This window comes from Theobroma cacao, chromosome 10 (genome assembly GCF_000208745.1).
Source record: "Theobroma cacao cultivar B97-61/B2 chromosome 10, Criollo_cocoa_genome_V2, whole genome shotgun sequence".
NCBI classification, from domain to species: Eukaryota; Viridiplantae; Streptophyta; class Magnoliopsida; order Malvales; family Malvaceae; genus Theobroma; species Theobroma cacao.
In genome coordinates, this window is record NC_030859.1 from 4,653,180 (window position 1) to 4,667,681 (window position 14,502).

Here is a 14,502-nt window from a genome sequence, read left to right on the forward strand (position 1 = left end):
TCCACATTAGTAGGTTTGCTAGTTAAGGGTCATGCTTACCAACTTAACAGTTGATTTTGATTGGCCTACATGAGAATTTACTTTCATAATCTGAAAGATTATTCTTCATATTTCTCTATATATCTAAAGATAGCAACCATCTAATGATTGCCAGCAATTATTTTGATGCTTCTTAAGTTGCAATTTATGCAAACATACATACGGCCTGATCCGAAATTTAGGACATCATATGTTTTTTTTTTTTCAAATATAATAACTAAATAACTTAGAAATCAATAATTTTAAAAATTCTAAACTAGTATTGAATCATCGATAAAAAAATTATTTCGAATAAAAAGAAATTGATAGAATCGAAATGAGTTTAATCTTTTTATTCGATTATAATGATTTCGAGTTTCGATTTTGTCGATTCAGTATGAGGGGATTGTATTTTCTACATTTTGTGTGCTATAATTTTAAATTCAGAAAATTTTTCTTTTTTTTTTTTTTTCCAAAAAGTAAGAAATGTTAAGATCCCAAAGCCAAACAGGTGCCTATTCTACCTTTTTTGGGCTGTATGGTTTCTTATTCATTCTCTAGAACACAACTCTTTTATAAGAATAAATCCTTTCCTTTTGTCTTATTAAATTTTGGACTTCTCAAAGCCGAATCTAAAGCCTTCTTTGTTTCACTTATCGTTTGGGTTCTGAGGGCCCATAAATATTAACCAGGACCCGTGCACAAACCTGTTACCGCCAATGTTAAAACCCAAATCCCGAACTCGGTCCTTTAAATTAGCCGCTCTCACTTCTTCCTTATACGAAAGAGAGAGACAGAGGAAGAGGGAGGGAGAGATGGTTTCGCGAAACCTTAAGCTCCAGAAACGGCTCTCTGCGAGCGTTCTAAAGTGTGGAAAAGGAAAAGTTCGGCTCGATCCAGATGAGGTCAACGAAATCTCCATGGCCAACTCCCGTACGTCTTCCTCTTCCCTCTTACTCACTTCCTAACTTTTATCTTTTTTATATTCAGCAGTTTTGAGTTTTAGGTACAATTTAGACTTGATTTGCATCGTTTTTTTGCCAACTAAAATGGTGGAAAACGAAGCTTAGAGCTTAAACTGGGGTTTGGAACAACGAAAGTTGTGACGGTCAAGTTCAACTTTTTAGGAATTGAATCTAATAATAGCTGCTCTATTTCAATTTAAAGCTCAGTTATTTTTCTGAGTTTTATTTAGTGATTTACAACAGCCAAGTTTAATATAGTTTGCGGGGATGAACTCTAGCTTATACGCTAAATTTATGAATTTGTAGGTATTCTATTGGAAATACAAGGAAGGAATACATTCTTGAACTAAAACGTGTGGTGAATCCATAAATTAACTTGAGGGGTTACTAGTTTTTCCGCATTAGGAAAATCGAAATTTAGAATAATACGGTTTTCTGTTTCATCATTCTATACCGTGGAGTAATAGTGTGCAATTGAGGCAGTCTCATTTTTACCATTTGCCAAATAAATAAATAATATACTTTACCCTAATAAACATATTTAAACATAAAAACTCCTTGCTAAAGAAAAAAATAAAACTTGTTTCCTATAACTTTGCTGCAAACAGAGTAAAATTGTACTGTTCATATATAGGTTTCGTGCTGTTGTTTACCCTCTTTAGGGTACCAAACACTTCAATTTTGTTTTGATTTAAGGAGCCTTCATTAGCGCAATCCTATTATAGCTATTTCAATCTATTTTTGAGTTTATTCTTTTAGTTTTATATTTCTAATGTTGCGCCTAAGCACTACATTTCATTGACTAGTTTGATTAAATGAAGAATTAGGGTTTTTTTTTTTTTGTTGAAGCAAATTATCACAAAATACTTTGCTTAATATCTTTCCATCTTCTCCATTTCGAGAAAACTTCTTTTATTGTTTTTTGGTTTGGACTAATAATCAAATTTATCAACATTAGAAAATGGAGATAGAAAATTGAATGGGAGGAATTTGATATAATTTCCAAAACTGAACGGATCTTACCTTTGTCTTTTTCAGGCTTATCTGAGCTGCCTGTAGAGTTAATGACCAGACAAGATTCATGGAGGTAGATGAACAGTTCAATTTTTTTCTCTGTTTGTTTGCTGCAAAATTATAAGAAACAAGTGTTTTTTTTCTTAACAAGGAGTTTTTATGTTTAAATATGTTTATTAGGGTAAAGTTTTGTTGAGGTTCATGTGAAACTATTTGATTTGGATAGTTCAAATTTATTTTTTCACTGCTTTCAATTTCTTAATATCTGATTGACATTAAGAGAATCCTGTTTGCGTACATTTGTAGTTTGGAAGGCAATGATAGTAATGCTTTAATGTTGTCTACAAAAAGAAGCAAAAAAAGGAAAGGGAATAACCAGGTATCATCAATGATTTGATTAGCCCTTGATTCTTGTTTCGATCATATTAAATAAAAGCTTAGTGTGAAATAATTATGCCTACAGGAGCTTGAAAAGGCCAAAGAGAAACAACACCCCAAATTGAGTAAATCTCAAATAAGAAAGTTGAAGAAGTTGGAGGTACTTGCCCTTTCTTGATGATTGATGCCCTACTTGGTTTTCCTTTTTTTCTTTTTTTTTTGTTTTGTGTGTGTGTATGTGATAGAGAGATGACTTCTATTTTGTTGGTGCAGGAGGAGAAAGAGAAGGCGCTTTTGCTATCAAAGAGCATTGAGACCTTGGAGTACTGTTCCTTTCTTTTTCTAAATAATGTATCCTACTTTGTTTGTCTTTCATTGAGGAAACTTATTGAATGTTTGACAAATATTATAACATTTACATTTTCAGGAAATACAAGATTTCGGAAGATGCATATTCTTTACTGCAGTCTTCAAAAACTATTGGTTTGGTTTGTATCATTGAGTCTTTGCCAAATTTAAATCAAACATGATTAGTGTGCCTAATATTAATTTGTTTAAGTAGGCTGAAACAATGCGGGAAAAACGTAGGAGAGTTGTTCAGTTTTCGAAAGCAGGTATAGAACCTCCATATGTTGACAAATCTTCTAAGGGGAGAGGGGGTAATAATTCATCATCTTCTTCTGAACCTGAGCCTGAACCTGAATTGGAGGAAATCAACTCAAGGAAGTTGTCCACTGATGGGCAGCCATTGATAATAGAAAGAGAAGTTGCAAGAAATGCACTTGGTCCTTTGGCATCTTCTCAAGAGCCAGTTTTTGGTAAGGACCTAGACCCAAGCTGTAGTTCTGTTGATACCTTACCAACTAAGGAGGTTTCCCTCAAGGAAAACAGCACACCTTTAGAAGAAGATATTAAAAACTGCATTGCTAAGTTGTCCACTGATGGTGGGAGAGAAAGCTCTATGTCAAAGGTAAGTTGGAGTTTTGAAAGTTTAATGTATCATTTGAAGAAAAAACTGCAATTGAAGGGACATTGTATATATATAATATTTTAGTTAGGTATGATTCTCATAAGATTTGATGTTTATAAAGCTTTGTGCCCTGTGTTGCTAATTGCTATGTAAGTCATAAGTTGGAAACACTTTTTTAAGATGTGATGAAAAAATTGAAAGTATTTGCAAGATGTATCTTGACTCACAAAAGTTAATTTGTTGTACATAAGCTGACTAAAAGTGTAAAAGAAACAATGAAATAGAAATTTCAAGTTTAATTTTAATTAAAATTTCATGCTTAATTTCATCATATTTTCTTTCATGTTTATCTGCTATGTTATGTTATTGGCTTATTTGAGAAGGTGGTTTGACATGAGCTAGGTTGATAAAATAAGAGCCCAAACATTCATTTCAATGGGACTTGTCATGTTTAGGTTTGTTCTTTGCAGGGACTTCTTTCTGCCCCAACCGTAGTGCATGTATCTAGGCCAGATGAGGTTGAAAACAAAAGGAAGGACCTTCCAATAGTCATGATGGAACAGGAAATAATGGAAGCTATAAATGAAAATTCTACTGTTATTATTTGTGGAGAGACTGGATGTGGTAAAACCACACAAGTTCCTCAGGTATGGCTGTTTGATGCATGATTGTGTGTACTTACTGGGATCTAAAAACTAATTTTTCTGTTCAATAATTCTTTTTTTTTTTTTCCATTTTTGTTCCAATATTTAGTTTCTTTATGAAGCCGGCTTTGGTTCAAGCCAGTCTACTCTTCGAAGCGGTATCATTGGTGTTACTCAACCCCGTCGTGTAGCAGTCCTTGCTACTGCTAAGCGAGTTGCTTTTGAACTTGGTCTTCGTCTTGGTAAAGAAGTTGGGTTTCAAGTTAGGCATGACAAGAAGATTGGGGACAGGTGCTCTATCAAGTTTATGACTGATGGAATTTTACTTCGAGAAGTTCAGGTTTTACTTCCACTTACAGTTGTTATCTATATATACACATACATATATATCTTATCTGTGATAACACTGATGGCTATGCATGAAAAATAAAATAACTCTCATTCTTTCTTTAGCAGCTTCATTTTCATATTCTTCTTATATCTGCACAATTTGTGGTGCAGAATGATGTTCTACTAAAGCGCTACTCCGCCATAATTCTGGATGAGGCTCATGAGAGGAGCTTGAACACAGACATACTTATTGGAATGCTTTCTCGTGTAATTCGACTTCGTCAGGTGAAACTTGAAAGATTTTTGGTTCTACCTTGGGGCAATAAATTTATTTTCTTCTATGTTCACCCTCTTACTGTATTGTTTTGTGGTTGATGGCAGGATTTGTATGAGAAGCAACAGCGTATGATGCTTTCAGGACAAAGTGTAAGCCCTGAAAACTTGATACTTCCGTTAAATCTTGTTTTGATGAGTGCTACACTGCGAGTGGAAGACTTCATTTCTGGGAGAAAGTTATTTCATGTTCCTCCTCCTGTTATTGAAGTTCCAACTAGACAATATCCAGTGACGGTACATTTCTCAAAGAGAACAGAGCTTGTGGATTACATTGGTCAAGCCTTCAAAAAGGTCATGTCAATTCATAAGAGGCTGCCACAAGGTGGCATACTTGTTTTTGTCACTGGACAGAGAGAAGTGGAATACTTGTGCCAAAAGTTATGTAAGGCTTCTAGGGATGTGATCGCTAGTATTTCTGAAGGGGACAAAAGTACTGACACTAGTGCTCCCTCTCAAATCGATTTGGTTGAGGGCATTAATATGAAGGATATCAGTGAAGCATTTGAGATTCACGGAGACTCAACCCACCAGCAGACTGACAGGTTTAGCTCGTACGATGAAGATCAGTATGATTATGAGGAGGATGATTCCGATGCTTCTTATGATTCAGAGATGGAGAGTGAGCTGGAAATTTTCGGTGAGGAAAGGAACACATTAGAACAAAAATCCATGGATAATGTCGATAACTTGGTTGATGCGTTTGGAGGGAATGGAAGCCTTGCTTCTCTTAAGGCTGCTTTTGATGCTTTGGCTGGGAAAAATGGTTTGGATGCTAATCCTGAGGGAGGAGAGACTGTCTCTATTAATCCAGAGAACAGCTTAGAGCAACCACCTGCGCCCATTGAAAAAATTAGAGAAGGTAATAGAAGTCTCAATGCTGGTATACTACGAGTTCTGCCTCTTTATGCCATGCTACCTGCTGCAGCACAGCTTCGTGTATTTGAAGAGGTTAAGGATGGAGAGCGGCTTGTTGTTGTTGCTACCAATGTGGCTGAAACCTCTTTAACTATCCCAGGAATAAAGTATGTGGTTGACACTGGGAGAGAAAAGGTCAAGAACTATAATCCCACCAATGGTATGGAAACCTATGAAGTACTATGGATTAGTAAAGCATCTGCTGCTCAACGAGCAGGAAGAGCTGGAAGAACTGGGCCTGGCCATTGCTATCGTCTCTATTCATCTGCAGTCTTTAACAACATATTTCCTGATTTCTCTTGCGCTGAAATATCTAAAATACCTGTTGATGGTGTTGTTCTTCTTATGAAATCCATGGGCATTGATAAGGTGAGCTTTGCATGTATTTTGTTTTTATCTTTAATGGTGTTGTTCTTTTTACGAAATCCACGGGCATTGATAAGGTGAGCTTTGCATGTATGCCGTTGTTTCTCTCTATCTCTTTATAAAGTATCATATTGAGGTCTATGTGGTGGCTTTGTCAGATAATTTATGTTGAGCTAATTTTTTGGATCCTATGACACACACACACACACGCACGCATATTTGTTTAATAACATTTTTTTTCCCATAAGCTCCTGCTGATGCATATATATGATAGGGATCATCATTAATTCTACTAAATTATCTGGATTTTGTTAAGAGACAAATGTTCATTTTTTGTGTTTTAATTTTACTCCTTTAGGACATGCAGCATGTATAATTCTGCCTTTACAGAGTCAAATATGTTATCACTTGGTTCACTTGTAGTTAGTGATGTCCATTTTGGTTATGACTATAATCCTTGATCTGTTAATGGGCTTTCTCATAAGGTTCCTTAAAGTTTTAGGTTTTAAGGGACTAATCTACTTGATCTACATTAACTTCTTGTCCCGTGAAAATTGAAGTTGTTCAGCAATGAATATTTATGTCTTGTTTTCTGTGTTTTTGCAGGTGGCAAATTTCCCATTCCCAACTTCTCCAGGGCCCACTGCCCTGGTTGAAGCAGACCGTTGCTTGAAAGCCCTTGAAGCACTTGATAGGAATGGAAGGTTGACATCTCTGGGGAAAGCCATGGCTCATTACCCTATGAGTCCTCGCCACTCAAGGATGCTCCTTACTGTTATCCAGATTATGAGAAGGGTGAAAAGCTATGCTCGAGCAAATCTGGTTCTTGCGTATGCAGTGGCAGCAGCTGCAGTTTTGAGCTTGACAAATCCATTTGTTATGGAATATGAAGGGAGCTACAGTCAAACTGATGAGTCGAAGCAGAATGATGGAACTGGTCCCTTAGATGGTGAGAAAGTTTTGAAGAAAAAGGAAAAATCACAGAAAAAGAAACTAAGAGAAATGGCCAGAATGTCACATGCTAAATTTTCTAATCCTAGCAGTGATACTCTGACAGTGGCTTATGCATTACAGTGTTTTGAGCTTTCAAAAAGCCAAGTAGAATTCTGCATTGAAAACAGATTACATCTGAAAACCATGGAAGAAATGTCCAAGCTAAGGAAGCAGCTTCTTCAGTTGGTTTTTAATCAAAATGTTCATAATGATGTTGAACAGGATTTTTTATGGACTCATGGAACTATGGAAGATATAGAACACTCTTGGAGGATCTCCTCCAGTAAGAACCCACTTTTACTGAATGAGGAAGAACTCTTAGGCCAAGCTATCTGTGCTGGGTGGGCTGATAGGGTTGCCAAACGCATTAGAGGAGTTTCAAGGTCCTCTGAAGGAGATAGAAAGGTAAACACAGCTCGGTATCAAGCATGCTTGGTCAAAGAAACCGTCTTTCTCCATCGTTCTTCATCTCTTTCAAATTCTGCTCCTGAGTTCTTGGTGTACAGTGAACTATTACATACAAAACGGCCATACATGCACGGGGTGACAAGTGTGAAATCAGATTGGCTTGTTAATTATGCCAAGTCGTATTGCACTTTTTCTGCTCCTCTTGCTGATCCTAAACCTTATTATGATCCTCAAACAGATGAAGTATATTGTTGGGTAGTACCCACTTTTGGGCCTCACCTATGGCAACTTCCATTGCATAGTTTGTGGATCAGTAATGACGCACATCGTGTGACAGTATTTGCATTTGCTTTGCTTGAAGGCCAAGTATTGCCATGCTTAAGGTCTGTTAAGCAATTCATGTCAGCCTCTCCTGATATCATCTTAAAGCCAGAATCATATGGTCAAAGACGAGTTGGAAATCTTTTACATAAGTTAAAGGCCCAGTCAATCAACAGTTGTGCTCAGTTAAGACAGACATGGGAGGAAAATTCCAGGGAATTGCATTTAGAAATTCTTGACTGGTTTCAAGAAAGTTTCCACAAACAATTTGCAAAGCTTTGGTCAGAGATGCTCTCTGAAGTCCTTCTAGAGCCTCAAGAACGTTTCCCCAAAAGAGTGAAGAGGGATAAAAGGAAAAAATAAGTTGCTTATTTGAAATCAGTTTCTTGTACATGTTTAAGAGCTTGGCAGGGGAAGAATGATTTATATATTGAACCATTTACAGATGAAGATGAAAAAGCTTTGATGATATCTTTTTGCTCATTATTATATAACAAGCCAAGAGTTTGACACTGCTGCACAGTGCAGCTGGAGCAGCAGTGCTTAACCATGCAGAAGTTGTATCCTTTCTTAAAGATGAACCTCCTGAGTGGATAATTGGTGCAAGAATTAGTGACAATCTGTCAGGTAAAGCAGGCATATTCTTTCCTGCTTGTGCTGTTATTCTGTTCTTGTACTCTTCTTGAAATACTCTGAAATACTCTTCTGTCTTGATTATTCTCTTTTCTGTTCTTTTCCTCTCTATGAAATACCTCAAGTTTGCAACGGAGAAAAAACTCAAAGGACAATAAGATTAAAGAAATACTTTAATAACCTGTTAGGTAATTTATTGGTAAGGGTGTAAAGCAAAAACCTATTATGGTTCTTCTCTGACATGACCAGTTGGCCTTTTCTTTCACATAGATAATGATGCTCTGTGGTTGGAAATAATAAGTGTTTTTCTTCCTGTTTTAGGGCATTTATTATCAAGCTTTACATTCCAAATAAATTGATATTCTACACACATGCACACACACTCACGCATATATATTCTTTTTGGCATATCTCATGTACTTTGAGGTTAAAGCATTGTTGAGTTATTTTTGTAATGTTATAAAGATTTAGACAAGAGGAGCTTTTTGTTGTTCATTTTCAGCGAAACTGGTTTACACATGAGCACCAAAACGTGTTTTGAAAATTAAGCTTTTTGTTGTTCATTTGCCATGTTCTTGCTTCAAAATTAAGCTTATTGATGTATTTTGAAACTGGTGTAATTAGGTAGCTTAAGTAATCATTTGTTTGGTCTTCTTGCTCATTATTATATAACAGGCCAAGAGTTTGACACATATGCAAAACTTGTTGTGAATGCGGCTGGACCATTTTGTGACTCTCTAAGGCAAATGGCTGACAAAGATGCACAACCAATGATATGTCCCAGCAGCGGTGTACATATTGTTCTCCCTGATTACTGTTCTCCAGAGGGAATGGGCTTGATTGTTCCTAAAACTAAGGATGGACGTGTTGTTTTCATGCTGCCATGGTTGGGGAGAACTGTAGCTGGCATTACAGATTCTAATACTTCCATCACCACACTTGGAGAACCACATGAGGATGAAATTCAATTTATACTTGATGCCATCTGTGATTACCTTAATGTCAAAGTATGACATGTATTTATAAATGTTAAACATGGTCTGAATTTGTGATTTTTAGAAACCAAATGTATTCGATCCAATCTAGGTAGCTTTATCCTTTTACTTTCTTCACTATTGAGTCTGTTTTTTGGAAAATACTTAGTCTAATTTTGGATTAAATTGTAGAGCCCCAAGAACGAGTCCCCAAAAGAGTGGAGAGGGATAAAAGGCAAAAATAAGTTGCTTGCACATGTCTAAGAGCTGGGGACGGGTATTAAACCATTTACAGATGAAGATGAAAAAAATTTGATGATATCTTGTTACTCAGTTAAAAAGATCCAAGTCTATTTCTAATTCCTCAAGTTTCATCCTCTTTGGTGCAGAGATAATGTTATAATGTTATATATATAATTATGAAATTGAATATCATAGTATAACTTGTTAATTTGATCGCACAAACCTGTTAAAAATTTCCTCAAGCTTTGAATACCCTGAAACTAAACCAGGCTTTGGTTTGATTGCACAAATGTGTGGTGAATTCTGACTTTTAGTATACAATGTTTGAGCCTGTGTAAATTTTTAATCTAACAGGTTTTGTCTCTGAAGTTGAGGTCCAGTCTTGTGACACTTGCATGCATCATGACATAACAAGACTTTGGTACATAAACCCCTAGAGTCAATAGTTCACAAAGGAAAAGTTATGCTATTATTACATTTACATTGCACGCACATTGGTCAAGCTTAGCCTTAACTGTTCATACAACTTTTAGTTTGCTGAATCTCATAAAAAGGGCTTGGAAATCTTGGCAGGAGAAAAAGAAAGAAAACAAAAAAAGTAGTTTTCATTCCAGCTTGCATATGGTAAGGAGACTTTGTATTATTTTGCCGGCCAAATGAATACCAACAAAAGCAGACAGGAAAGCAGAGCAAAGCCAAGCCATGTTTAGATTCTTCCACTGACAATATCCAACTCATCTCAGCTTGTAGAGTCTTTGTTTTTGGATCATGTCACCAAGAAAACTCAAACATCTGATGTCTGCCTGGCTGACACGGTCGCAAAGGGGACTTCTTTAATACTATACATTTCCTAATTTTCTTCTAGAATTGTAACAACAAGCCAACAAAAAAGCTGTTAAGAACAAAAAAAAAGAATACACTTTGCTTGTTTATGTTACTATATGGGTAATGCTACTATCATGATATCTTATATATATTTATTTAATTAAGAAGATAAATTAGTGTAATTTATATTTAAAGCCTTTATTTACTTACACTTGTCCTTTATTATTTTTAGATTGAGATATCTTTAACATATTAACATATAGAAAAATAAATACATAAATAAATCTATTTATTATCAATTAATTTTACATTGGATGTTTGTTCTAAATTTAGCATGATATTAGAATAAGCATTTTCTTTGTTTATTAACCCCCATGTGATAGAATTATCTTGTCTAAGATAGTATCTCTAAGTCACATGATAGACACGTTATCCTTACACGCGATAAATCCATTATCCTTATATGTGAAAGAATCAAAGTACGATATCTTGGTCATATGTATGTTTATATCCAAGCCGAAGCCACACATTAACATTAAACACGTTATTCTTACATGTGATAATTCTTTGAGTGATTAAATAAATTTTATATTAATTAATAAATTAAATATGTTAAACAAATAATATAACAAGATGTTTTCACTTATTATTAATCGAATTAAAATTAAATATTTATCCTAAAAATTATCCCATTGGCTAATCTAGTCATTTTTTTTTCAGATATTCTTAGTGGGAGAAAACATATAGTACGTGGTACCATTGGACGAAGAGGTGACGGTGGGTTCAAAATTAGACAAAATGCATAGTGGGTTCAAAGTGACACATGGGTTTGTTCATGAGAAGCCAAAGCCGCGGAGCTTATGAGCTTGACAGTTGGAGCCTTAAAGAGGAATAACGAGTCACCATTTTAGATTATGCTAAAACCAACTATTTATTTGCCTTGTTGCCTACTTTTGGTCCTACATGGATTACGTTGAAAACGTAGTCCATGTCGGTGGCTCGAAGCCTGTTTATCAATTTAATGCGACATTAGCGTATGAAAATGTGTCTCACGTAGACACTTAGCCTTTAGATTTGAGAATTTTATCTTCAAATCGTCGTATTTAAATTTAAAAATAGACTATGCGAAATAATTTTCTCTTAAATTTGTAATTCAAATTAAAATGATAGATGAACAATAAAAGCAAGTAAATTTACCAAAGAGATGGAAAAAAATTGGTTATTAGGAATTCTATGTTATATATCTCTTTAGGAATACCTTGACATTGAAATTTTTATTAAAAATAACAATTGTCCCAATTTGTATAATTTTGCATATCGAAAGACTATTTAACTTAAGTTTAAAGTTTGGACTTTCATGAATATATAGAATAAATTTGATACAATATCAAAAATTAGAAAACTTTCGTATTATTTAAAATAATTAAAATAAAATTTTATTTTTTATTGTATTCCATTATCTTTATAACCACTTGTTGTTTTTTCACGTCACGTGATGCTAACGTAAGATGATAATATGTCATAATCGACGATGATGTGATATATTAATATGACATGATCACGTAACATTTTTACTTTTGACATTACATCATGTTAACGTTACGTGGATATAAAATAATAAGTAGTATTTTAATTAATCAACTATTAATTATAATGACTTATTTAACTTAAAATAAAAATATAAAAACTTTATTAAACACAATAAAAGAATAATTACTTATTTAATTTTTTTAAATAATTTAGAAATTTTTTAAAATTTATGCTAAATTTTAAATGATATGCGTTTGTTTTGAAGACATTTTTTTGTTTCAATTGAATGAGTGATCTGAAATTTAAACATTATAAACAACATTATTGTAATTTAACATTTAAAAACATTGCCATTGACAAGAACATGGCAATATATATATATATATATATATTTGTGGGCAAACGAACTTAGTTGTATCTTTATTGTGTATAGCATTTACAATACCTTGGATGGAAGATAATATAGGAAAAGGAAAAGAAGAAACAAACTCAATAATGGTCCACTTTTCACTAATTTTTTCATGTCTGATAATTTAAGCAAAGATAGATAGATAGATATAATGTCTATCAAATAATACCCTTTCCTCACTTCTTACCCTAACCTTTGAACAACCAGCATACATCAATCCTTTTCAACTATACCTAATCTTTTATAATTGAACATTCTTTCCTTTTACTTCTTTGTAATATACTCCCTAAATATTACAATTGTTTATTTGGTTGGAAAATAGGGTGAATTATGGTTGATAATTCTCTTTACCAGACCAAATTAAGTTATTTTTCCATGTATACTTTGCATTTGTGTCTTTTATTTAGTTTTTGGTTAACTTGCATTTGTGTCTCTATCTTTCTATTGTTTTTGAATTTATCAAGTTTTCTTTTGCAAGCCAAAATCAGGGTATTTATACTAGATACCATTTAAATTTATTTATATACAAAATCAAATAAAAATTTGTATACGTAAACGTTTGATTTTAGTTAACGTATTACTATTTTTTAATTATTGTTTTATAGAATAAGAACAAATTTAAATCTGTTTTTTTTCAATGAAATTGTCAAAACGTAGAAGATTTTTTTTTATAGAAAAAAAATAAATGTTGCCACAAGAGTAAAAGAGATAAGCATATTTTGGAATATTACTATTTTTTTAATTATTGTTTTATAGAATAAGAACAAATTTAAATCTGTTTTTTTCAATGAAATTGTCAAAACGTAGAAGATTTTTTTTTTTTATAGAAAAAAATAAATGTTGCCACAAGAGTAAAAGAGATAAGCATATTTTGGAATGTTAATTGTGGAGGTGAAGGGTGAAACACCAAGTTCAACTTCAAAGGGTTTTTATATATATTATATAATATATAATATATATATATATAATAATATTATATATATATATATATATATAATAAATAGAAAATAACAAAACCAGCTACTATTAGTCATGTGGGTCACATTGATTATTGGGGTCTGCCCTATCAACTGGCCATGGAGATTGAAGAAGTCATCAAAACTGTAAAATATATAATAATGAAGAATGAATCTTCTCTTATGGCCTTGCTATTAATTAATTTCATTCAATTTTTCTCCCTACACTTATGGATTCAATCAATGCCACCACTTAAATTGTTGATTGAGGTGACCATATCTTTAAATAAAATTGTCCATTTGGCTGTCAACATTGGCTTGGCTCCTCTCTTTTATTCCTTTTTTTAATTAAATTTTAATACATTTGTCATCATCATTTAAATGTGTGAGATCCACAATTAATAATTGAATCCAACACATATTAGATGAATATATTAAAAAGTGATAAATAAAAGAATAATAAAAGAGCCGACAAACATAATTAGATCACCGTGTAAATTCTTATACTATCTCAATTTTATGATTTTAATCTCTTCACTTAAATTTTAATGAATTTAAGCTGTACATTTATTTATTGAAAATTGATTTAAAAAAATTGATAATAATATTAAACTTCTACAGTTAAATTCAAGGACTTTTTTATTTATGACATGATATTTTTTATAATAAACTTAAAATTATCTTTTCAATTTTTTTTAAATTATCTTTTCACACACACACACTTATATATATATATATATATATATATATATATATATATATTGATAAATAANAAAATTGCATATAAACTTCATGATTAATGTTATCAAGAAAAATTAATTATTTTATGTTGAATTAATAACAAGAGAGAATGATAGAAAAATAGCGATATTTTTCTAAAAGGATCAAAATCAAGAAAGGACTCATTTTCAAATAGATTAATTTATACATTTGGTAACAAACTTTAGCGAAATTCTCAATTTGATGCTTAAGATTTAAGAAATTTCAATTACATATTCGAACCTTATTTGGGTTAAATAATTTTCACCTTTGGACATACCGTCAGTCAAATAGGTAAATATAATAAACACAACCACTAAAAAATGTTACACATGTTTAACATGCCACTTTTATTTTTGTTTCAAATTCTTTTATTTTAAAATTAAAAAAAAAGAAAAGAAAATCTAGAAAAATATAGAAAAGAAAGGTTGCAGAGGAAAGCAGGAGAGACAAAAAGGATAGGGGAAAGGTCCATCGGCGCCCATCAATCAGTCCGAGGCATACCAAATTGATGG

General features: G+C 33.0%; 1 protein-coding gene across 1 annotated transcript; it reads left to right on the forward strand.

Annotated features, from left to right (window-relative positions):
- On the forward strand, positions 781–9,403 carry LOC18586482 (ATP-dependent RNA helicase DEAH13). Its single transcript, XM_018129398.1, has 13 exons — positions 781–951; positions 2,022–2,070; positions 2,304–2,376; positions 2,461–2,535; positions 2,649–2,698; positions 2,803–2,863; positions 2,938–3,345; positions 3,816–3,992; positions 4,099–4,329; positions 4,491–4,604; positions 4,701–5,939; positions 6,543–8,285; positions 8,967–9,403. Exons 1-12 carry the CDS (start codon positions 834–836, stop codon positions 8,019–8,021), a joined length of 4,074 nt encoding a protein of 1,357 aa, XP_017984887.1. The 5' UTR covers positions 781–833; the 3' UTR covers positions 8,022–8,285; positions 8,967–9,403.

Coding starts and splice junctions, on each gene's coding strand:
- LOC18586482 (XM_018129398.1), top strand. CDS start 834: ATGGTTTCGCGAAACCTTAAGCTCCAGAAACGGCTCTCTGCGAGCGTT. Junction 3,346..3,815: donor GAGAAAGCTCTATGTCAAAG/GTAAGTTGGAGT, acceptor TGTTCTTTGCAG/GGACTTCTTTCTGCCCCAAC. Junction 3,993..4,098: donor AAACCACACAAGTTCCTCAG/GTATGGCTGTTT, acceptor TCCAATATTTAG/TTTCTTTATGAAGCCGGCTT.